This window comes from Hemiscyllium ocellatum, chromosome 1, assembly GCF_020745735.1.
Source record: "Hemiscyllium ocellatum isolate sHemOce1 chromosome 1, sHemOce1.pat.X.cur, whole genome shotgun sequence".
Taxonomy (NCBI): domain Eukaryota; kingdom Metazoa; phylum Chordata; class Chondrichthyes; order Orectolobiformes; family Hemiscylliidae; genus Hemiscyllium; species Hemiscyllium ocellatum.
The window spans coordinates 26,300,999-26,326,242 of record NC_083401.1 but is presented as its reverse complement, the minus strand read 5'-3'; the positions used below and the strand labels follow the sequence as shown (position 1 = coordinate 26,326,242).

Here is a 25,244-nt window from a genome sequence, read left to right as displayed (position 1 = left end):
AAAAGCTTTCCCCCCAGAACCATTTTAAATTTTTCTCCTCTCTCCTTTAAAATTGTGCTGTCTATTTTTGAACTCATCCACAGAGGAGAAAAGATTTTTGCTATTCATCTTATCTTTACCCCTCATGATTTTTTAAAATCTCTATAAGGTCAACCCTCAACCTGCCATTCTCCAGTGGAAAGATGTTCCAGTTTATCCAGCCTTTTTTTTATAACCAAAACCTCCAGATGGCAAGATCCTGATAACTCTTTTGTGAACCCTCTCAAACACTGTAAGTAATCTAATCTAATCAGGACCTCTGACCATAACCACTGACAAGGAAAACAAAAGTGGCTGAGTGAGCAGAAGGCACTTGCAGTGAAGATGCAATAGAATTTTTTTTAATATAACAAAACCTCTTGATGTCTCAGAACTGCTAAATACATTGGCTACTTTACACAAATAGAGCCTTGACTTGGTGGGCCCTAGTTCTTTGTCAAGTGGATGAAATATTTGCAAACCTTTCAATTTTCGTGCATCAAAGGGTTATTTTTGTCTTTTTTTTGCTATTAAAGATATTGATGTACTGCAAGATAAATAGGAAGCTGTAAAACATGTAAAACTTTGGTAAAGATTTCTGTTGGATGCATCTTATGTGAGATTGAAATGAATTATTTTCATGTACGTTAATTGCCTGGTACCATTTGTCATTGAAAAAGGATTAATGCTCTTAAAAGTTCAATGTAGCAGTTTGCAAGGAAATACTTTAAATGTTCTCAATCCTTTTGTACCAATTGAACCAAAAATGCTTTATATTGTTAAAGATAAATCATATGCATTAATGAATAGAAAAGATTTTATGAATTTAGAATCTTTTGGCCACTTCCTTTTCATTACTTTTTTATAAATGTCTCTTTCTTTTACTCAAAAGCTACGCAAGGCTGTCATGGATCACATCTCTGACTCGTTTTTGGAGACCAATGTCCCTCTTTTGGTGCTCATTGAGGCAGCAAAGAGCGGCAATGAAAAGGAGGTGAAAGAATATGCACAAGTCTTCCGTGAACATGCCAACAAACTGGTTGAGGTGAGTGTGTGTTGCAATTCAGATACTAGTGCTTTAATTCATGAACTCTGGATATGTAGCAGAAACTCAGAGGTTTTAATGGTTGAAGTCAGCATCTACTTTCATCAGCTTTGCAACCCAGAAGATGCAAGATTCCACTCTCAGTTATGTCACCCTGTTGTTCAGGGCAACAGATGGTAGTCTCTGATGTGGCCTGTGTACGTGTGTAGAAGTTGAGTAAAGCAAGGACTCATGCATCATCTATTGCATCACAATATAAGCTTTATTCTGACTTGCTGCCTAACTCGCATGGAAATAGCCAGTGGGTGAAGTTGCAGAGAACTGTCAGCCCTCTTTAAATAAAACCTCACTAAGACTTAACATATCTAGCTTGTGTATGGGAAGACACTGTCAATGATAAAAAAAGCAACCACAACAAAAATCATAGTAAAAATTGATGAATACTACAGTTGAAGTGAGAGTTTGAAATTGTTGCCTGATTTTAACCAAACCTCAAAACATACTCTCTTCTCAGCTGATTCTACAATTAAACAACATTTGGCAGAGTGAAATTTTCTAATATACATACATTTATTTAGTTTACCACTGTTTTGTATCAGACTGAATAGATTAATGTGCCCTAGGGCATGTCCAACTGTACAGAACATTTAATTGCACCTCATTTTTCAACATCTATGTGGCCCTCTAAAATATTGTATATATTTTAAGATGCTGTTCAAGATAGTTTGCCTGACAATTTTGAAGTCGTCTATATCTTTAGATAGTCCTTTCCAACTTATGCATTCGGTTTCAAATCAAACTTGATAATGACTTTGTCTTACAGCATGGGAAAGCTGTTATATCCAGCCATGCTGGTTGTTTGATTCTTTCAAGACCTGGTCATCTCTTCAAGGATAGATACAGCTTCCCATATTCTCCATCATTCTGGTAGACTCACAAGTCTTAACCTGTGGAAAGGAATGTGATTTGGTGTCTAGAAATGGCCTTCTGGTCCAGCTCTGTAAAGAGTTCAGATCTAGCCTATTGTATTATTTGAAGGGATCAACACATGCTCAAATTAAATGGGAGATTTATTATTCATGGATGCAGAACAACCCTGACAGAGTCATAAGCTGAATTTGTCTGCAAGCTTCTGGATTTTGCGATTGAAGCAAGAATTTCATAAGAATGTCGCATGACAAACATTAATGGGGACATAGAAAACATACAAATTCTTGAGATATATGCAGGACAAGAACAAAGTATGCATAAGAGGCATAAGTTGATTTGAGGGGTGAGGGAATGATTTCAGCTATGAAGTGGCATAGACATTGCAACCAACTAAATCTCAGATAAATACAATGACTAGGGGAAATCTTGAATACAAAGGAACAACGGAGTGATCTCAGGCACTGAGCAGTTAAAAGAAATTTTGGATGTGCATGTGGAGGGGGGGAATTATGCTGCAGAGGGATGTAAACATTCTGAGTTGGCAAAGCACTGGCAAATAGACTATAGTGCTGGAAAATGCCTATTTTGGAAAGAAAAATCAAAAAGTAGTCGATCACCCAAGTTGTGAAAGATTGCAGAACTCTGAGATGGGTGTCATTATGACCGAATTATGAAAGTAATGTACAGGTGCAGCAAGTAATTAGGAATGTTAATAGAATATCCTCATTTACCAAAAGGAGAATTGAATCCAAAAGTAGGGAAGTTATTGTCAGTTATGAAGGGCACAATTACAACTATTGATGAAGAGATCTGGTACCACCCCTAGTGTATTACTGCAGCCTTGAGTGGCCTGTGGAAAAGGGTGTTTGAGGGCAACATCTGACCCGACACTAAGATCATGGTGTGCAGAGCTGTGGTGGTTCCTGCCCTTATATGTGGCTTTTAGATGTGGACTGTCTGCAGCAGACATCTCAAGGCGCTGGAGCAGTACCATCAAAGCTGCCTATGCAAGATCCTAAGAATCCGCTGGGAAGAAAGATACACCAACACCAGTGTCCTTGACCATTTTCTCAGCATCGAGGCATTGAAGGCCCTCAATTAGCTATGATGGGCTGGACACATGGTCTGCATTATCGACAGGAGACTCTCCAAGCAGGTGCCCTACTCCTGGTTTCAAAATGAAAGGAGTGCACTAGGTGGACAGAGGAGGCATTTCAGGGATACCCTCAAGGCCTCACTGACAAAGTGTGACATTCCCACAGACACCTGGGAATCACTGGCCAAAGTCCGTCAAAAGTGGAGGATGAGCATCTGGCAAAGGGTTGAGCAACGTGAGACTTGCCATCAGGAAAAAGCGTAAGCCGGGCAAAAACAAGGAAAGGAGCATGCCATATCAATGCCCCGTCCCCCCTTCCTGGCACCACCTTCTGCCTGATGTGTAACACAGCCTGTGCAAGCTGCATCTGTCTGTACAGAGAATGGAAAAGAGTTATCCTTGTCTATGAGGGACTGCCAATAAACAAAAAATAGAGCACTGGTAACACCATACTTGGAGTTCTTTGGAAGTACTTCAGAGAAGATGTACCAGAATATTAACTGGAATAAGTGGATTGTCTTATAAGTAAAGGTTAGACAGGTTAACTAGAGCTTAGAAGAGTAAGAAGTAATTTAACTAAAACATATAAGATCCTGAGAGGTGTTGATAAGGTCGATGTAAAGAGGATGCTTTCCCTTGTTGGAGAATTTAGAAACAGGGTAACTAAATAAAAATCAGAAGTGATTTTTAAAACAGAAGTGAGTCATTTTTTTTCTCTCAGAAAATCAAGAATATTTGGAACTCTTCCTGAAAAGTTTGGAAGCAGATTCCTTATATAACTTGAAGATAGAGGAAGATAGATTTTGGTTAAGCCAGGGGATGAAAGTTTACCAGGTGTATGTGGGAATGTGGATTTGAGGTTATGATCAAAACAGCGATGAAGTATTGACTGGTGCAGCACATTTGAGTGTCCGAATGGCCTATTTTGATACCTTAATCGTTTTTTTTTTATTCATTCATGGACATCATTGGCAGGCCAGCATTTCTTGCCTATCCATAATTCCCTTGAACTGAGTGGCTTGCTAGGTCACTTGAGAGTCAACTACATTGCTATGATGGGAAAGCAAATCTTAGCTTGTCTTATACACTTAATGGTAAGGTCCTAGGGAGTGTTGCTGAACAAAGAGACCTTGAAGTGCAGGTTCATAGCTCCTTGAAAGTAGAGTCGCAGGTAGATAGGATAGTGAAGAAGGCATTTGGTATGCTTTCCTTTATTGATCAGTGTATTGAGTACAGGAGTCGGGATGTCATGTTGCGGCTGTACAGGACATTGGTAAGGCCACTGTTGGAATATTGCATGTAATTCTGGTCTCCTTCCTATCCGAAAGATGTTGTGAAACGTTAAAGGGTTCAGAAAAGATTTACAAGGATGTTGCCAGGGTTGGAGGATTTGAGCTATAGGGAGAGGCTGAACAGGCTGGGGCTGTTTTCCCTGGAGTGTCAGAGGATGAGGGGTGACCTTATAGAGGTTTACAAAATTATGAAGGGTATGGATAGGGTAAATAGGCAAAGATATTTCCCTGGGGTCAGGGAGTCCAGAACTAGAGGGCATAGGTTGAGGGTGAGAGGGGAAAGATATAAAAGAGACCTACAGGGCAACTTTTTCACGCAGAGGGTAGTACGTGTATGGAATGAGCTGCCAGAGAAAGTGGCGAAGGCTGGTACAATTGTAACGTTTAAGAGGCATTTGGATGGTTATATGAATAGGAAGGGTTTGGAGTGATATTGGCTGGGTGCTGGCAGGTGGGACTAGATTGGGTTGGGATATCTGGTCGGCATGGACGGGTTGGACTGAAGGGTCTGTTTCTGTGCTGTACATCTCTATGATTCTATGACTCTAGAGTCACATGAATTCCAGACCAGGTGAGGACAGTAATTTTCATTCCCTGAAGGATGTTAGTGAGACAACAATATACTCCAGCAGCTTACTCTGTACCACTACTGTGGTGATTGTTCTTTTTCTGAGTTCCTTCCTCCCTTCCAGTATCTCATTCATAGGTGATCCTAAAATGTTGCTTGTGTGATCTACAGTGAAGATTGATGGACAAGACCTGTTCAATTAATTTGTTATCTCTTTATTTTCAAATATCTTTTTTTTTGGATTCACTTAACTATTGTTTAAATATGTATAGAAATTTTACCATCTGATTTTATATTTCTTCCTAGCTTTCTATTGTGTTCTAATTCCCGTGAATAATCTTCACTCTGTCAGAAGTGGAGACATTCACTGATGATTGCACAATGCTCATCATCAATCGCATGTCTTCAGATGCTGTTGCAGTTCATGTCCAAATGCAACAACATCCAGGTTTCTGACAAGTGGCAAGTAACATTCATGCCATACAAATACCAAACAATGAACATCTCCGCCGAAAGAGAATCTAAGGATCACCCTTTGAAATTCAACGGCATCGCCATCACAGAATTTCCCATTTTTAACATCCTGGGAATTGCTATTGACTAGAAACTGAACTTGACGAGCCATATAAATTATTTGGCAACAAAAGAAGGTCAAAGGCTTAGAGTCCTGCAGCTGATAACTCACCTCTCGTCTCCCAAACCCTGTTCACTATTTGTAAGGCACAAGACAGAATGTAATGTAATGTAACTCACTTGTCTGAAGGAGTGTTGTTCCAAAAACACTCAATAATCTTGATGCTATCAAGGACTAAGCATCCCATTTGATAGCTACCGCATCCACAAATATTCACTCCTTCCACCACCAATCAGTAGTAACAGTGTGCAATATCTATAAGATGCACTGTAGAAATTCACAAAGGCTCCTTAGACAGCACCTTCCAAACTCATGACCACTACGATCTGACAGAAGATGGACAGCAGGTACATGGAAACACCATCATCTGCAAATTCCCCTCTAAGCTACTTGTTGTCCTGACTTGGGAATGTATCACTATTTTGATATAGAAATAGCTGGAAAAACAGAGCAGGTTTGGCAGATCTGTAGAGAGAAATCCGAGTTGACACTTTTAAAGAAGGATTGTTGGGCTTGAAATGTTAACTCTGATTTCTCTCCACAGATACTGCCAGACCTCATAGAGTTACACAACACAAAAACAGAACTTTTGGTCCAACTCGTCTCTGCCAACCAGATATCCTAAACTAATCTAGTCCCATTTTCCAGCATTTGGTCCATTACCCTCTAAACCTTTCCTATTTATATACCCATCCAGATGTCTTTTAAATGTTGGAATTGAATCAGCCTCCACCACTTTGTCTGGCAGCTCATTCCACACACGTACCACTCTCTGCATGAAGAAGTTACCTCTCAGGTCCCTTTTAAATCTTTCCCCTCTGACCTTCAACCTTTCTGTCTAGTTTTTGACTGCTGCTGAGTTTTTCCAGCACTTGCTGTTTTTGTTTCAGAGTTCTAGCATCTGCAGTTCTTGCAGTTTTTTTTTGTTTAGTATATCACTGTTTTCCAGTGTCGCTATGTCTTGGAATCCTAGGACTCCTGCCCTAACATTATTCGGTCTGTTTCCACCAAATGGGTTACAGTGGTGCAAGAGACAACAAAGAAGGCAACACCTTCTCAAAGGCAATAAATACTGCCCCAGACATGAATGAGGTTTTTAAAAAAAATCCCATTTATGTAGTCTTGCTTTGCTTTTTTTAAATGTTCTGTTCAGTCTTCTTGTTTGCACATTTGCCCCATTTTATGCATTTCCTTTATGTTTGATACTGTCTTTAACCTTTCTAATTCGCCACATGTGGTGGTTCTCTCCCTTTGAAGTTTTGTAACGTTTGGAATATGAGACGAAAAGACAACATATAAATAAGCATAACATAAGCAGTAACCCCTAATTAGTTTATCCATGATAAATTCCAAAAGTGGTAAAGCATCCCTTGATCCATACATCAGCAAGAGCAGAACCTTCCCAGCCACTGAGAGACATGGGCATTGGCAAGAAAGTTGGGTGAATCATGTGAGGTCATCAGTATGGAGATTCCTGATTTTTCCCATCGTTATTTAGATGTTGAGTCGAGATTCACATGTTGGAGCAGTGAGAGGCCTATTTGCAAACATGAGTGTGCATAAGCATCATCATTATTATTGATTTACAGTTTAGGATTTTCCAACCTGCCACACAGAAACAAGACAACAACAGTTCCTGACATGAAAGAAACAACAGTAACCTGGTGACTCCAGTTTGCCACCTTCTTCTCTCATCCTCATGATGGACATTAGATAAGAACACTCCATGGGCAGTGACTACATGTACTGCCATTGGCAAAATATGGTATCATTTTCCCATGGTGTGACATGTCTGGGGTGATTTTGCCTCAAACACCAGAGTGGCACACCAGCATTTTTTTTGAATCCCTTCACTTGTGCATTCCTGGCAGAGGAACTACATACATGTCTTTTGCCTAGGCAGTCTTATTTTACCTTGCATAATATCCACAGTCAGTAACTCATGGAAGGTGTTTTAAGTTTTTGCATTGTATCTCCACCTTTGAAGTATTTCTCTGAAATTCCTTGATATTTTAAATTCAGACATCCATAGTCTCTCCCTTGAGGTTGGGTGTAATCCACAAAGGCAATTTCCAGTCACACCTTCATGATGAAAGGCCTATGCCCGAAACATCGAATTTCCTGTTCCTTGGATGCTGCCTGACCTGCTGCGCTTTTCCAGCAACACATTTTCAGTTCATGTATGTACTTCCAGGCTTATGTACCTTTTTTAAAATACTGTCTTACTTAAAAGTTCAATATGCCCATAAGTAATTTGGGGTTATGATATTGTCTTGAAGACGTTGGATATAATGCACACAAATAAAGATCCTTGAGAACAGGATCAAAGTCTATAGTTAATGATATACTAATTACAGAATTGATTTGTTTTGGGTTAAATGAAGCACCATCATTCTTCAATTTAAATCAATGTTTACAGAGTCAGAGTTCAATAAAGGTTTTCTTAAAAATATCAGTGAAGCAGAAACAAGATGTTAAAGATAAAATTGCAAAAACTAGTCATTTTCCAGCTGTGTTCCACACTCTTGGGTTTGTCTGTTTCCTTATTGCAAAATGATTATTTGTCATCAATTTAAACAGATATTTAAATTAATTGGTATTATGTTTGCTGGGAGATGTTCTATATTTATACCACTTCATTGTTTCTTCTAATCTATGGCTGCAATTGATCTCTGATTTTGTTTTCGATTTAACCAAGCATTTTTGCTTTCTAAATACCAATTCAAATTTTCATGCTTTCGAAATGCAAAGAAGGAGGCAATAAGTGTTTGTGAACTCTGGTGAACAGCCAGAAGAGCTCTGCATTGACATATTTGACTGTTGCAGCAACATCTTTCCATGCCTGGACTTTGCATCTTTAAAGCAATGGCAGAAGCATTTGTCCCCTAAATGATTTATGAATCTGACTTCAAATCATAATGACTTTTTCACATTCCATGCTTTCTATCCTTATCCAATTTCAACTCTTTCCCTAAGTGACTTCTGAAATCGCCTGTATCAACATTCTTCAGCACTGGGGATTTCTATGAACATTGCTCACTCTTCTAGTTATGCTTCATAGCCATCAATGCAAGCATTGGCATGTTCCTGTGTGAGCCTTAATCCATTGGGATTAACCTGAAAATTGAATGTAATAAGAAGCCTGGATGAAAGACAGGACTAGAAAGATGAACGATTTTACTTCTCATTACCCAAGAAGTATGATTAATTTTTTTGTTTACCAGAAAAGGAATAAAATTTCAATTGGCTTCACCATTCTAATAATTTATTACACAGATACTTCTTCCACAGTTATAACTTGTTTAAAAAATGTCTTAGAATTGGTAGCAAAAATATATGTTTTGATTCCATTAGCTTTGATGATGCCCCTCTAGACAGAGGATGGTTTTAGTGAACGCATGGATGATTATAGTGTAGAATGACCCTTTGATAGCTGTCTATTTGAAGAGTGCTGATAATTCACTAGTGAGGAAAAAGAATGACTCTAGCTAACTTTGGGTATAATTTGAGAAGTGCATTCAGGTCAATATTGCAGTGTGCTACAGTTTCTTAGCTCTCTCATCAGTCTGGACTTCGAGGAAAGACATTGTTCAAATATTCTAGAATCTATCCAAAATTCAAGTTGTTAGCTAAATAATAAATTAATTACATAATTACAATTCAGCTGTTTTTCATTGGCTGTAAAGTGCCAAGGGACATCCTGTGGTTCAGAGCTTTCTTTCTCCCTTATCCTTTATGGGATGTGGGCATTGCTAGCTCAGCCAGCATTTCTTGTCTATCCCTAATTGCCCTTGAACTGACTGGCTTAACTCCTTTACGAGGAATCACTATTTAATCTCCCTATGGAACTTGTTGAGTATAAATTCCCATAATGACAGGCAATGGCCTGCCCAATTAGAACTCCTCACCTGTGTCCTATGTAAAGCAGACCCAGGGATGGGTCGGGCTATATTTAGGTGTTCAACAATAAGTGATGATACTTTCCAGTCAGGCTTCCTGAGTTATTGCATGGCGCGAGAGTAACAAAATGTTTTGGACAGCTTTGCCTTTCAATGAAGCCAATAAGACCGTGCTGAGGAAACATTGGAAATACTGTGGTTTGAGAAACTGGAACCTTATGATGCATGTTTTGAGAATTGGGCCCAGAATATAGAAAGAACGAGATACTTTTTTCAGATAAACTTTTTTTGGAAGGGATTACCAATAAAATGTCATTCTGTTGACCACTTGTGAGGCACAACTTTCAGTATGCTAAAGATTCAATCTTCCTGGCAATGCCAGAGTCAAAATTCTTTAATGAACTAATAGCTGTGATAGCAGATCACTATGACCCCTAATGATTTGTTATATTAACGTAATATATGTTTAAACTGGCAAATACACTCGCTGGGAAACCAATTACTGAAGTCTTGACAAGACTGCAGAAATTGTTAGCACTTTGGGAAAGGTTAGGCAATTGCTTAGTTTGTAGAATCAGTAATATTGAAACCTAAAGGAAGCTACTGACTGAACCAGATCTGAACCTTATAAGAAATTACTGACTGAACCGGATTTGAACCTCAAGAAAGTCATAAAACTGGCCCTTTCCTATGAAAACACAGAAAAAGGGGCTGAGGAGCTTTAGGGGTTCATAGATGGTACTGTCCTCACATTGGGCTACCTCCATACTGCAGAGTCAAATGCCCACCGGATAATACTTGTGGTTCCTGTTGGTTTCCAAGGAAAGGTGATTGGAGTTAGAGGTTGCCAAGTTCTGGAACTGGACTGGAGGTTTCTGAAAAGTAAAGTGAGTAGCAATAATGTCCATATCGCACTTGTAGTCACTGGGTCTGCACCAGACAAAGCTACCAAAACTGGCAAAGTACATACCGTACAGGCAAAAGGGCAAAGTCACCTGAAAACAGAGCATTGCAAATAAATCAGTCTGAGGATGAGGAATTGATACAACTAAATCGTATCACTGTTCTGAGAGTGACCCCAATTAAGATAACCATTTTGGTAAATGGCAACTCTCTAGATATGGCGTTAGACACAGCTACCACTCTACCTGTTATTGGGAAGAAAACCTTAGAAACTCCAGCAAGCCATCTTATCTTTCACCCTACGAGGCACCAAGGCTAGATCAGCCACAGACTGTGGAGCCTTTCCGTACTATCAAGGCAACTATGACCCCAATTTTGCATTGGTAACAGACAGTCTGACTCCCTGTAATTATGATGCAAAGGCCAAATCCCATCCTTTTGGGAAGGGACTAGCTACAAAAGATCAGCTAGGTGTGACAACAAATGTTTGAAAGGGTACCGGCGACCTACGTGAAGTCATTGCGAAGTAATTTGACAAGTTTCAAGACTGCCTCGGGAAGATAAAAGGTGCCGGGGTCAAGATCTACATAGACCCAGAGGCCCCATTTAAACACTTCAAGACATAACCAGTCGCCTATTTGCAATGCATCAGAGTAGAGTCTGAATTGGAGCATCTAGAGGCTCCATACTCCAGTACAATTTGCCGAATGGTTTCGGCCAGTGGTTCCAGTTGTAAAACCTGACAACTCAGTCTGTCTCTGTGGGGATTATAAAACGGCAGTCAACAGAGTTTCCCGCTTAGACAGATACTCTATGCCATGCATAGAAGATTTGCGTGAAAATTGGATGGGGGGGTGGTGGGGGGTATAGTCATATTTTCTAAAGTGAGTATGATGACCGGGAAGCATGTTGCTATAAATAGTCACAAAAGAATGTATGAATAGACTTGCTTGCCCTTTGGGGTATCTTCAGCTGCTGCCATCTTTCTGAGGCAAATGGAGAACATCCTCCATGGGGTGGCCAGAGTGGGAATTTGTCTGGATGACATCTTAATCTCAGGAGCTGCTGAAAGGAGCATGTGGAGAGTTTAGAGAATTTTTATGAGACAAACATCAGGTGACAAACGGAAAAATGCATGTTCCAGGTAAATGAGATAATGGGGACAGGGTTGACAAAGATGGAGTAAGGTGAAAGTCATAAAAAGGGACTTGACTCCAATGAGCGTAATGGAGTCGAAGATTCTCCAGAGTCTTAAGAATTTCTTAGGGCAGAAATGTTCATTGTAAGGAACTTTGGTGATGGCTATCCAGGTATCCTGGTTGTTATCCTTTAAAAAAGTGTCCAGTATCGTACATAGACCAAACCTGGAGAGTAGATCTGGTGGAAATCCTCCACATAGAATAGTACAGCACAGAAACAGGACCTGTACCAACCAAGTCTGTGCCAACCATGTTGCCATTATAAACTAATCCCATTTGGTTATACATGGCCCATTTCCCTCTATTCCCTGCCTGCTCATGTGTATGTCTCAATGCCTTTTACACTTTGCTAACATATCTGCTGCTACCACTTCCCCTAAAAGAGCATTCCAGGCACTTACAGGTAGCTCTTCTATAACGCAAAGGTATTTTCTTGTGCAACCACTATTATAGAAAAATATTTTGAAACAATGCTTAAAGTGTTGACGATGTAATTGTGTTACAGCCAAGATATATTTTAAAAACTTGTGCTTTAAAAACAGTGCTCCCAATTCATCAATCGCTTCACAGTGAATTCAAGTAAACAAAACACACATTGTAGCAGAACAACCCTTTAGATTCTTAAACTCCTCCTTTAAACATTTGCCCTTTCATCTTAAACCTATTCCCCTAATATTTTATGTTTCCACCCTGGGAAAGAAATTCTGACCATCTACCCTCTCTATGCCTCAAATTTTATAACTTCTATCAGATGGCCCCTTAGCCTCTGTCATTCTAGTGAAAACAATCTAAGTTTTGTCCAAGCTCTCCTTAAAGCTAAAATCCAGCCAACATCCTTGTCAACCTCTTTTACATGCTCCCACGTCCTCACTACAGTGATGGGGCCAGAACTGCACACAGTACTCTAAATATGGCCTAACTAAAGTCTTATACAGATACAACATATGATCACTGTTCCCAAAATGCTCACTCACTGAAACTTCAATCACCTGGCCAGGCTCATTCACAATACAATGTGTAGTAAGGGCCCTTCCTTGTTTGGACTGTCTACATATGATTTCAAGAAGCCCTCCTGGATGCACAAATTCCACCCAAGCCTCTGGCACTAAAGGGGTCCCAGTCAATGTTGGGAGATTTCAAATTATTCATGACAACAACCTTGTTTTCTCATCTTCCCTGGTCTTCTTACATTTCTTTCCTCTATCTCCCGCTGGCTATTTGGAGGCCTGTAGTGTAACCCATCATAGTGATTTCACCTTTCTTATTCTTAAGTACTACCCTTATGTCTTCACTCAATGAACCCTCAGAACAGCTGTGATATTCTCCATAGAGGTCATCGTTTCAACAGACATGCCACTGAGGCAGAGCCTCCAGCAATGAAGCTTCAGTCTTCACAAAGAAAACATTCCTCTACTTATTGTACACCTCTTGGCCAGACCTGAAAAACAACAGGAATGGGATTGTGGGTAACAGGAAGCAGGTGATCCCATCGTCACAGAAGCAAGAGGGAACCCTCAGACTTGGAGGGGGTGGGATTTGAGACCCTTTTCTGACCTTTGGCGATATCACCAATTAATCTCCCTATGGAGCTTGTTGAGTATGAGTTCCCTTGGTAACAGACAATGGCATACCCAACTGGAATTCATTACCTGAGGTGGTAATGTTCCTACCCCTGGACGGATAGCCATTCTGTGAAATTTGACCATGCCTTGGAAGAAGAGAAAAAAAGCAGATCCAGCTCCCCATTTGATTTAGTCCCTTCCCACTCTCCCTGTTCTACCTTCCCCCTCCCTCCACATTCACCTTTATGGTTTGCATTACCCATATTGGGCTTTGGTTGCAAATATTGAATTGTTGCAGTGGTCATGTCATTATCTTTGAGCTTAGAGGCTCAGATTCAAGTCTCACCTGTTCCAGAGATGTTTAATAACATCACTGAACAGGTTGACTAGAAAATGCAAAACAAGCAGATACAGGGAAGCATCTGCAGAGCTATCTGTCCCCGATTGGGACTAGTCTGTGTATGCTGTGAGTATAGGCTCTATTTTGGTGCTCAGCAATAAATGATGTTCCTTTTGTGTTGGGTTTCCTGAGTTATTTCAGCTTCTAGGCTGTTTCAGAGATCAGTTAAGAGTCAACTATATTTCTGTGGTTCTGGAGTCACATGTAGGCCACACCAGATGGAGATGGATATGCATTGCAGATTTCCTTCCTTGAAGAAAATTGATGGATTTTACAACAATCAGTGGTAGTTTCATAAGCAGCATTTCTGCAGCTATATCTTGGATTGATTAATTGAATTTAAATTCTACCAGTTGCCATAGTTGGGATTTGTTCTTTTGTCACCAGATCTTTTGCTTGGACCTCTGGATTACATATCTTATGATGCTACTGTGACATTTTTGTTAAGTAAACAATACCAGTCATCTTATGTACTAGTACAATTATACTGGTCCACTTGAATTGATAGCCCTCAATATTTCTCTCATCTAAAAGTTCAAAATCTCTTTTGCAAGTTGCAGCTCCTGCAGCAAGGCCTCACATGACTGGGGATTTCTGACCAATCCACCATATATGTAACTTATGTTAAATGTGATTACAGAGTTAAGGTGTACATACAAAAGCTTTAAATCCACAGGTCAGCTGAGCTGGAAGACATATAAAAGAAACCACTGTCCTTCAGGCAATGGAAGTTAGCTTGGTTATTTCACTGATTGTTCCCACCACATTTGGTTAAGATTGCTTGATTCATTTGAATGCAGCAAGTTTAGTTTCCATGGTAGCTGATGAGATTCTGCTTCTTACAAAGAAACAGGAGTACACTAATCAAATAGCTTTTCTTTATCCAACATTTAATTAGATCATGACTGATCTGAACACAAAACCATCTACCTGCCTTGATCCTTTATACTTGTATCTAACTACAAACTGTTGATCTTAATCGTGGATATTACAATTGAGCCTATTTCACAACTTTTTGTGAGACTGTATTCCATAGTCAGTATGGTGGCTGGGTGCTGTGGAAAAGTGTGAAATTGTCCATTTTGGCAGGAAGAATAAAAAGAAACACATTGACAAATCAAGATTGCCGAGCTCCCAGATACAGATGGATTTTGTTGTCCTTGTTTAGAAATTACAAAAACTTAGTCTGCAGGTACAGCAAGTAATGAAGGAAATTAACAGAATGTTGTCATTTATTATGAGGGGAATTGAAATCAAAACCATGGATGTTTTGCCTCAGTTATTCAGAGTACAGGTAAGACCTCATCTGGGCACAGTATTTTTTTAAGATAACTTACAGTGTGGAAACAGGCCTTTTGGCCCAACAAGTCCACACCAATCTACCGAAGCGCAACCCACCCAGACCCATTCCCCGACATTTACCCCTTCACCAAACACTACAGGCAATTTAGCATGGCCAATTCACCGAACCTGGAGTGTGGGAAGAAACCGGAGCACCCGCAAGAAACCCACGCAGACATGGGTAGAATGTGCAAACTCCACACAGTCAGTCGCCTGAGGCAGGAATTGAACCCATGTCTATGGCACTGTGAGGCAGCAGTGCTAACCACTGTGTATTGGAGGCAGTTCAGAGAAGATTTGCTACACTAATACCTGGAATTGGTGGATCATTTTATGAGAAAAGGTGGGATAGGATGTGCTTGCATCTGTTGATGTTTAGAAGAGTAAGAAGCAACTGGATTGAAGCCTAAAGTCAGGGGCTGTATTGACAGCGTATGTTTCCACTCATGGGTGAATCTAGGACTTGGGTCCACTGTTTAAAAATCAGAGGTCACCCTTTTAAAACCGAGGTCAGGCATTTTCTTCTCTCAATGGGTTGTGAGCCTTTGGAGCACTCTTCCTAAAAAGGTGGTGAAAACAGAGTTGCAGAGTTCTGAGTATTTGTAAAGCAGAAATAGATAGATTCTTGTTAAGCATGTGGTTGAAATATTATCAAGGGTAGGCAGAAATGTGATTTTCTGGCTACTATCGACTGGTGGAGCAGGCTCAAGAGGCTGATTGGCCATACGTTTGTCACGAAATAACAACCCTGAGACCTTGACTAATAATCTTAAAAAGTGGCCATAAAATTGGACTCAGTGACACCTGTATTTTCAGCACGAGGGTGTGATTTAGGTGTTAAGATGGAACCCCTATTGTTCACACTCACTTTTAATGCAGTCTGTATCAAATGCCACCTGGTTGAGGGTATTCACATGTGCATTTGTTGCATGAGCCGGAAATACAGTGTGAAAAAGAGTTAGCGCAGAGCTTGCAAATAAGAGGAGAAGCTATTCATAGATTGAGAAGGGAGAGAGGGAGAAGTCTGCCTAGGATTTTCCAGAAGCACTTCCCTTTGCTGGCTTAAAGCTGGAAGCAGTGAATGCATTGTTTGTGGTCTGCAAGGCAGCTGCTCTAAGAACCTTGCTGCCTCTTGGAACCAGCCCGACAGCATTAGACAGAGCAGACCAAAGGTATTGTTGGCTGTGGCTTTGAAGGTGACTGAGGCCCTGAATTTGGAGGTCAAAGACTCTTTCCAGGTCACTTTCTGGATACCCATAGAGGCCAGAATGCAGTGTCCTTGGTTGGCTTTCAGTAGCTCTGCCTTAGTTGGTACTACCCTTGTTTGACCTTGGACCTCTGCTGAACAGTGGAGCTACTCAGTATTGTTTAATACTGGGTGCATGCCACATCTTTTTAAAATGAGCAAGTAAATGACGTTTACCTGCTGCCCACATTCATTTGAATGTACACAGGTTAATGGCGCATACATTTCTCAGAGCTTTTATGAATTTGAATTCTGTTTAACAAGGACTAAACAATAAATCTGAAATGAAGAGCTGGTATTAGAAAAAAAGTGACTATGAAGATATCAAACTGTCATATTAAAGAAAAACACTGTTCTGTCCTTCACAGCAGAAAGCTTGCCATTATTAGCCAGTCTGGACAATATGTGCATCCCATCCCATCTCTCAACTGCCCTCTGCAATTATATAGCTACTCTGTTGTTGCAAATTGTCACAAAAAAGGGGTCATAAGCTAATTGGACAAAGCACTCAGCTGTATGCTAGTTACTGAATCCTGATAACGCACAATGCTCCAGCAGTTCAGAACATTAAATTCTGTTTTACTTTGAAAGAAGTAACTATATATATTTTTCTTGTATCATTACTTAAGAGGGAAGAAACTGAAAACACAATACATAAATCTCACTGGTTCGGGGACATTTGGCACTTGCGATAGTGGGTCCTGAAACATCATTGGATCTGTCAACAAAACCATTCATTAATAAGTTATTAAGCTTCAGTTGAAACTGCATTGATCATTGTTGGTGACCATGGCACCTGCAGCTTAGGAAAAGGTGCTTTCATGGGCAAGGAAGCATTACAAGATTGCCATGTTATACACTTAGAAGATAGTAATAGATGCAAGCAATTTCAGTGAAACAAATTGAATTTACAGTATCCACATTAGCCAACCTCCAGTCTTCCAGCACCTCACCTGTGGCTTGTCGATGATACAAATATCTCAGCAAGGGACCCAGCAAACACTTCCCTAGTTTCTCACAAAGTTTGAGGGTACACCTGATCAGGTCCTGGGGATTTATCCACTTGTATGCATTTCAAGACATCCATCACCTCCTCCTCTGTAATATAGACATTTTTCAAGAAATCACTATCTATTTTCCCACATTCTGTATCATCCATGTTCTTCTCCACAGTAAAACCTGATGCAAAATACTCGTTTAGTAAGGAACTATAGACCGGTGAGCCTGCCATTGCTGGTGGGCAGGTTGTTGGAGGGAATCCTGAAGGACAGGATTCAGATGCATTTGGAAAGGAAAGGACTGATTAGGGATGGTTAGATGGCTTTGTGTGAAATTTGTCATATCTCACAAATTTGGTAGAGTTTTTTGAAGAAGTAACAAAGAGGATTCATGATGGTTCCTCATAGGAGACTGGTTAGCAAGGTTAGGTCTCATGGAATAAATGGAGAACTAGCCATTTGGATGCAGAACTGGCTTGAAGGTAGAAGACAGGCAAGGTCTTTTCCCTGGGTTGGGGGATTCCAGAACTAGAGGACAAAGGTTTAGGGTGAGAGGGGAAAGATATAAAAGGGACCTGGGGTGAACTTTTTCACACAAAGGGTGGTGCGTGCATGGAATGAGCTGCCAGAGGAAGTGGTGGAGGCTGATACAATTACAGCATTTAAAAGACATCTGGATGAGTATATGAATAGAAAGGGTTTAAAGGGATATGGGCTGAATGCTGGCAAATGGGATTAGATTAGGTTAGGACATCTGGTCGGCATAGACGATTTGGACCAAAGGGTCTGTTTCCATGCTGTACATCTCTATGACTCTCATCAACATCTCAAACAAATCAGCATCAATCATAAAGTTAGTCATATTAAAATCGACATTCCTAACCCAAGAAATCATTTTTCTGCTTTCACTCACACACCTATTTTATGATTGTACAAAACATTTAGCACAAGAAAAGTTTATTTGGTGTCCCTGATCTGTAATAGTATACATCCTCCATAAAAGCATCCTCCAACTCTTTATCTAACCCTATCAGCATAACCTTCTCATCTTTTTAACTCTCACCAAATGATGTAAAATAGCTGAGTGACAGCAGAGGAATGGTCAAATAGAAAATATAAGGTGTTCACTGAATAGGACAACAAAATATTCTTCTGTGTAAAGATAAACTTTATCTGAGATTAATGGCTGTGGAAACAATATGCAGTCATTCATATGTACCTGTTGTTTTTCCTTACAAAATCTAGTTCAGCTCATTTATCACTTCTGTAAACAAGAATACAACAAAAATGATTGGTCCTGTCACACTGGGTTGTAATTGGATTTAAAAGAACTGATTCATTCCTACAGCAGGGGCAAGAAGGCATCTTGTTTCCTCTATGTATCTGATTAATACAACATTGATTAATGTCATTATTACAATTCTGTACTAAGTATAAGGGGGATACCTACTGGTTTCACTCTGTTGCTTTAATGCTGCAGAAAAATGGCAAACAGTGACATTAACATTCTTCATGTACATTTAACTCTTAAGAGGCCATCTGTTGAGCACTTGACATTTACAACTGAGATTACTTTTGGAATCATAACGTTGAGCTAAGTAGCTATGCACTAATTGATAAGAGTGAGGCAACAGAGATTGAACAAAACAAAGTGATTCTGAACAGACAATGGTTTCATCGATGGTGGGATCAGATTTTTAAAATTAATTTATTTGGATCACTATCATTGTTTAGACATGGTGTTCATAGTCTTCATTCCTGGCAGTGAACCCCAGATTGCAGTCATGTTGTGGTAATCAGCAAAACTAGCTTCCTTTTAGGTCAGAGAGAGAAAACGCAAAGAAGATCAAGCCAGTTTTCACAAAGTTTGTAGTAGGATATAGTAGGTTGCAGAGAGACATAGATAGGATGCAGAGCTGGGCAAATGGAGTTTAATGTGGACAAGTGTGAGGTGATACACTTTGGCCGGAGTAATCGGAATGCAAAGTACTGGGCTAATGGTAGGATTCTTGTGAGTGCAAATGAGCAGAGAGATCTCGGTGTCCATGTACACAGATCCCTGAAAGTTGCCACCCAGATTGACAGGGTTGTTAAGAAAGCATACAGTGTTTTGGCCTTTATTAATAGAGGGATTGAGTTCTGGAACCAGGAGGTTATGCTGCAGCTGTACAAAGCTCTGGTACGGCCACACTTGGAGTATTGTGTACAGTTCTGGTCACCACATTATAAGAAGGATGCGGAAGCTTTGGAAAGGGTGCAGAGGAGATTTACTAGGATGTTGCCTGGTATGGAGGGAAGGTCTTATGAAGAAAAGCTGAGGGCCTTGAGGCTGTTCTCATTAGAGAGAAGAAGGTTGAGAGGTGACTAATAGAGACATACAAGATAATCAGAGAGTTAGATAGGGTGGACAGGGAGAGCCTTTTTCCAAGTATGAGGACGGCAAACACGAGGGGACACAACTTTAACGTGAGGAGAGATAGGTACAAGTCAGATGTCAGAGGTAGTTTCTTTACTCAGAGTGTAGTAAGGGTATGGAATGCTTTGCCTGCATTGGTAGTAGATTCGCCAAGTTTAAATGCATTTAAGTCGTCATTGGACAGGCATATGGACGTACATGGAATAGTGTAGATGGGATGGGCTTCAGATTAGTATGACAGGGCGGCGTAATATCGAGGGCCGAAGGGCCTGTACTGCACTGTAATATTCTATGTTCTATGTTATCTAGTCTTCTGGGAGGTGAGAAGTTTTTCAGCACAAAAAATCCAAAAGTGAGAAAATATTAATCATAGATTGAGGATTTCAAATGTTCAGTATTGAACAGGCTCAAGCAAAGCAGAACTTCATGAACATGTTAAATAACTGTCTAGTCCAGTGCTGGATCTACAAATGTAATCTCAGATGTTTGACAGATTGGATAGACTCATGATTAAGATGTTAAGATGTTTATGCCTGCTCTCCACTTGCACTTGTTAGAGAAACCTGAGATGTTAGCCCTCTTGCTACTTCCAATGGCCCAGCTTCATTGTCGACATCATTCGTGACACTTTTCCAAATGACAACATCTAAATGGCGACTGAATAGGTACATGAAAAGGAAGGGTTTGGAGGGATATGTATCAAATGTTGGCAAATGGAACTAAATCAGATCGAAATGCCTGGTTGGCATGGATGAATTAGACCGAAGGGCTATATGACTCTATTACCATAACACTTGTCCATGTTTGAATCAAGGGTGTAAAAACCTCATAAACTGGGTGACCCTGATGGAACTCAAACTGACCATTATTAATACACATTACCTGAAACATGGAATCAGTAGTGCCCAGCTGAATTGATGTGAACTTCTCAGATCTGCAGTGATAGTTCAGCCAGATAAAATTAAAAATGCTGCTTTTTACTTTGAAGTGTTCATTACATCAGAATGTAATTTTTTTTTTCTCAATCCGTGGCAAAACTTTGAAATAGCTCTAGAAATACTGAAAAAAGACAAAAGCTGAACGAGGAAGTATATCTACTCTGCTCTCAGAATTGGGGAGTACCTTAAATCTTACTGAAGAGAAGAGAACCAAGACAGGAGAGGTTTTGAATGATTTGAAGACCTGGAAACATAGGAAGTGAGTACCCATTACATTGAACAGTCCCATCCCCTGCTCTTTATAGGGACTGAGCAGTTGCACCATGGTAGAAATGAAAAATGAGTCAAAAGGTATTATCCTTTTTTATCAGATCTCAACCCTTGAGGATAACCTGCTTATATTGTGAGAAGGGGCTTTGATACTCAAATAATAACCTAAATATCAGTATCCAATACAGCAGCACAGTCACTCAATGTTTAGCACTGCTGCGTCACAGCACCAGGGACCTGGGATTGATTCCACCCTCAGGCAACTGCATGTGCGGAATTTGCACATTCTCCTCGTGTATGTGAGTTTCCTCTGTGTGCTCCAGTTTTCTCCCACAGTCCAAGAATGTACAGATTAGGTCGATTAGGCATACTAAACTGCCTGTTGTGTCCAGGGATGTACAGGGTTAGTGGATAAGCCATGGGAAATGCAGGGTTACAGGGATAGGATAGGGGGATGAATCTGGGGTGGGATTATCTTCAGAGGATTGGCATGGACTCGATAGGCCAAATAGCCTGTTTCCATACTGTAGGGATTCTATGATTCTACGTAGTTTACTTAGAACATAGAACAGTACAACATAGTAGAGGCCCTTCGGCCCTCGATATTGTGCCCGCCTTTTATCCTCCTCTAAGATCATTCCCTTAATTTTACTATCATCCATGTGCCCATCCAAGAGTCGCTTAAATGCCCTTAATGTATCTGACTCTACTACTATTGCTGTCAGTGCATTCCAAGCACCCACCACTCTCTGAATAAAGAAACTACTTCTGATCTCTTCCCATCTCTTCCCAAACCTTCGTTCAATTACCTTAAAATTATGCCACCTCATGATAGATATTTCTGCCATGGGTAAAAGTCTCTGGCTTTCCACTCTATCGATGTCACTATCAGGTCACCTCTCATCCTTCTTCACTCCAATGAGAAAAGCACTAGCTCCCTCAACCTTTCTTCATAAGGCATGTCCTCCAGTCCAGGCAGCATCCTGGTAAATATCCTCTGCACCCTTTCTAAAGCTTCCATACCATCTCCAATAATGAGGCAACCGGAACTGAACACAATATTCCAAGTGTGGTCTAGACAGGGGTCTATAGACCTGCAACATAACCTAACGTCATTTTAACTCAATCCCACTGCTAATAAAAGCCAACACACGGGCGGCACAGTGGCACAGTGGTTAGCACTGCTGCCTCACAGCGCCTGAGACCCGGGTTCAATTCCCAACTCGACTGACTGTGTGGAGTTTGCACGTTCTCCCCGTGTCTGCGTGGGTTTCCTCTGGGTGCTCCGGTTTCCTCCCACAGTCCAAAGATGTGTGGGTCAGGTGAATTGACCATGCTAAATTGCCCGTAGTGTTAAGTAAGAGGTAAGCGTAGGGGTATGGGTGGGTTGCGCTTCAGCGGGTTGGTGTGGACTTGTTGGGCTGAAGGGCCTGTTTCCACACTGTAAGTCTAATCTAATCTAAACCATATGCCTTCTTAACAATCCTACCAACATGTGTGGCAACTTTGTAGGATCTATGGACATGGACTCTTCTGATCCTCCGCACTGCTAAGGATCCTGCCTTTAACCCTGCATTCTGCCTTCAAATTTGACCATCCAAAGTGACAACTTCAGAGTTTTCCAGGTTGAATCCCATCTGCCACTTTATCAGCCCAGTTCTGCATCCTGTCAATATCCTGCTGCAACCTACAACAGACCTCCACACAGTCCAGAACACCACCAACCTTCATGTCATTGGCAAACTTACTAACCCACCCTTCCACTCCCTTATCCAAGTCATTTATAAAAATCACAAAGAGCAAGGTCCCAGAATCAATCCCTACAGACACCACTGATCACTGAGCTCCTGGCTGAATACATTCCATCTACCATCACTTTCTGTCTTCTATGGGCCAGCCAATTCTGTATCCAGACAGACAGGTTTACCTATATCCCTATGCCTCCTTACTTTCTGAAAATATCAAATACCTAGCTAAAATCCATGTGCAGCACATACACCGCTCTACCTCCAGCAATGTGTTTTGTCATATCCTCAAAAAATTCAACAAGGTTTGTGAGGTATGACCTGCCCTTCACAAAGCCATGCTGGCTATCTCTAATCAAACTATGGTTTTCCAAGTAATCACAAATCCTGTCTCTCAGAATCCTCTCCAGTATTTTGCCCACTGCTGACATAAAACTGACTGGTCTGTAATTCCCAGGATTATCCCTACTCCCTTTCTTGAACAAGAGAATAACATTTGTCACCCTCCAATCAGCTGGCCCTACTCCATTGGACACTGAGGATGCAAAGATTGTCGCCAAAGGCGCAGCAATCTCTTCCCTTGCTTCCAGTATATCTCAGGTATATCCCGTCTGGCACTTATGTCTATCCTTATGTTTTTCAAAATTTCCAGCACATCCTCCTTCCTAACATTAATCTATTCTAGCCATCAGTCTGCTTCATGCTGCCTTCAGAAATGTCAAGGTCCCTGTCAGTTACAAATACTGAAGCAAAATATTCATTAAGGACCTCCCCTATATCCTCCGACTCTCAGTGCAAATTTCCTCCACTATCTCTGATTGACCCTACACTCACCCTGGCCATCCTCCTGTTCCTCACATAAGTGTAGAATGCTTCAGTCGAGGACCGAGCAGAGGCAATTCTGGTGTAAATTCTATCTCTTTAAGATTTTCCTTAGTCCTGCCCACTAAAGCTTTCTCATGCCTCCTTCTTCCTCTCCTAAGTCCATTCTTCAGTTTTTTTCTGGCTACCTTGTAAACCCTTTAAAGCCCTTTCTGATCCTTGCCTCCTTAACCTTAAGTAGGCGTCCTTCTTCCTCTTGACTAGATGTTCCACAACCCTTGTCATCCAAGGATCTTTCAACCTACCATCCCTTCCTTGTCTCCGTGATACAAACCCCTATCCAGCACTATCAGCAGGGGCTTTCTAAACAACCTCCACATTTCTGTTGTTGATTTCCATGAGAACATCTGTTCCTAATTTAGGTACCCCAGTTCCTGCCTAATAGCATTGTAATTTCCCCTCCCCCAATTAAATACTTTTCCATACCATCTGCTCCTATCCTTCTGCGTGAGGATAGTAAAGATCAGGGAGTTGTGATCACTATCACCAACATTCTCTCCCATCGAGTGATCGGACACCTGGACTGGTTCGTTGCCAAGCACCACATCCAATATGGCCTCCCCTCTAGTCAGACTATCTACATATTGTGGGTAGCACGATGTTACAGTGGTTAGCACTGCTGCCTCACAGCGCCAGAGACCCGGGTTCAATTCCCGTCTCAGGCGACTGACTGTGTGGAGTTTGCACATTCTCCCTGTGTCTGCGTGGGTCTCCTCCGGATGCTCCAGTTTCCTCCCACAGTCCAAAAATGTGCAGGTCAAGTGAATTGGCCTTACTAAATTGCCCATAGTGTTAGGTGAAGAGGTAAATATAGGGGAGTGGGTAAGGGTTGGTTGCGCTTCGGCGGGTCGGTGTGGACTTGTTGGGCCGAAGGGTCTGTTTCCACACTGTAAGTAATCCAATCTAATATTGTGTCAGAAACTCTTCCTGGACACAGCTGACAAAAACTGCTCCATCTAAGCTATTTGAAATAAATAGGTTCCAATCAGTATTAGGGATGTTAAAGTCACCCATGACAACAACCATATTACTTCTACACCTTTTCAAAATCTGCCTTCTAATCTGCTCCTCCATGTCTCTGTTGCTATTGAGGGGTCTGTAGAAAACTCCCAGTAATGTGACTGCTCGTTTCTTGTTTCTGACTTCCACCCATACTAACTCTGGACAAACCCACCTCGACCATTTCTATTTCTATTGATGTGGCACTATCCCTGATTAACAATGCCACTCCTCCACCTCTTTTACCTCCACCCCTATTCCTTTTGAAACATTGAAACCCTGGAACATCTAATAACCATTCCCACCCCTATTATATCCAAATCTCTGTGATGACCACAACATCATCATTTCAAGGACTGACTCATGCTCTGAATTCATCATCCTTATTCCTGATACATCTTGCATTAAAATAGACACACTTAATCCATCATACTGACTGCATCTTTGCCTTATCAAGTGCCTATCCCTCCTCACAGACTGTCTGCACACTGTATCTGATTGTTCACTACCAACTCTATCATCTGATCCGTAGCTCAGTTTCATGCAGCAGGTTGGCACCTGAATTGAAATGACTCTTAGCGGTACAAGAACTTACTAATGCCCTGCTAATGTGGTCATTCAAATGCAGTAGTCCAGGACCCAGCAGAGGCAATTCTGTTGTAAGTTCTATAGTTTTGAGGAAGCTGTGTTAAATAAATAAAGGAAATATGCAATTCTCATATCTCTGTATCTTCAGAAGCTAATAGATAAGGTATTGGAGGAATTGTACATTTTTGGATTCAAATCAATAGTTAGTGACCAGCCACTGACAAAGAAGACATTATTTCAAAATGAACCTTATTCATCAATTTGCTTGACAATTT

General features: G+C 40.8%; 1 protein-coding gene across 1 annotated transcript in view; it reads left to right on the top strand.

Moving 5' to 3' along the window:
- Positions 1–25,244, top strand: part of ctnna2 (catenin (cadherin-associated protein), alpha 2) — a 1,237,032-nt gene that overhangs the window by 702,804 nt on the left and 508,984 nt on the right. Inside the window, exon 9 of the mRNA XM_060828354.1 lies at positions 911–1,063. Coding sequence (XP_060684337.1) covers positions 911–1,063 — 153 coding nt within the window. The remainder of the gene's footprint in view (positions 1–910; positions 1,064–25,244) is intronic.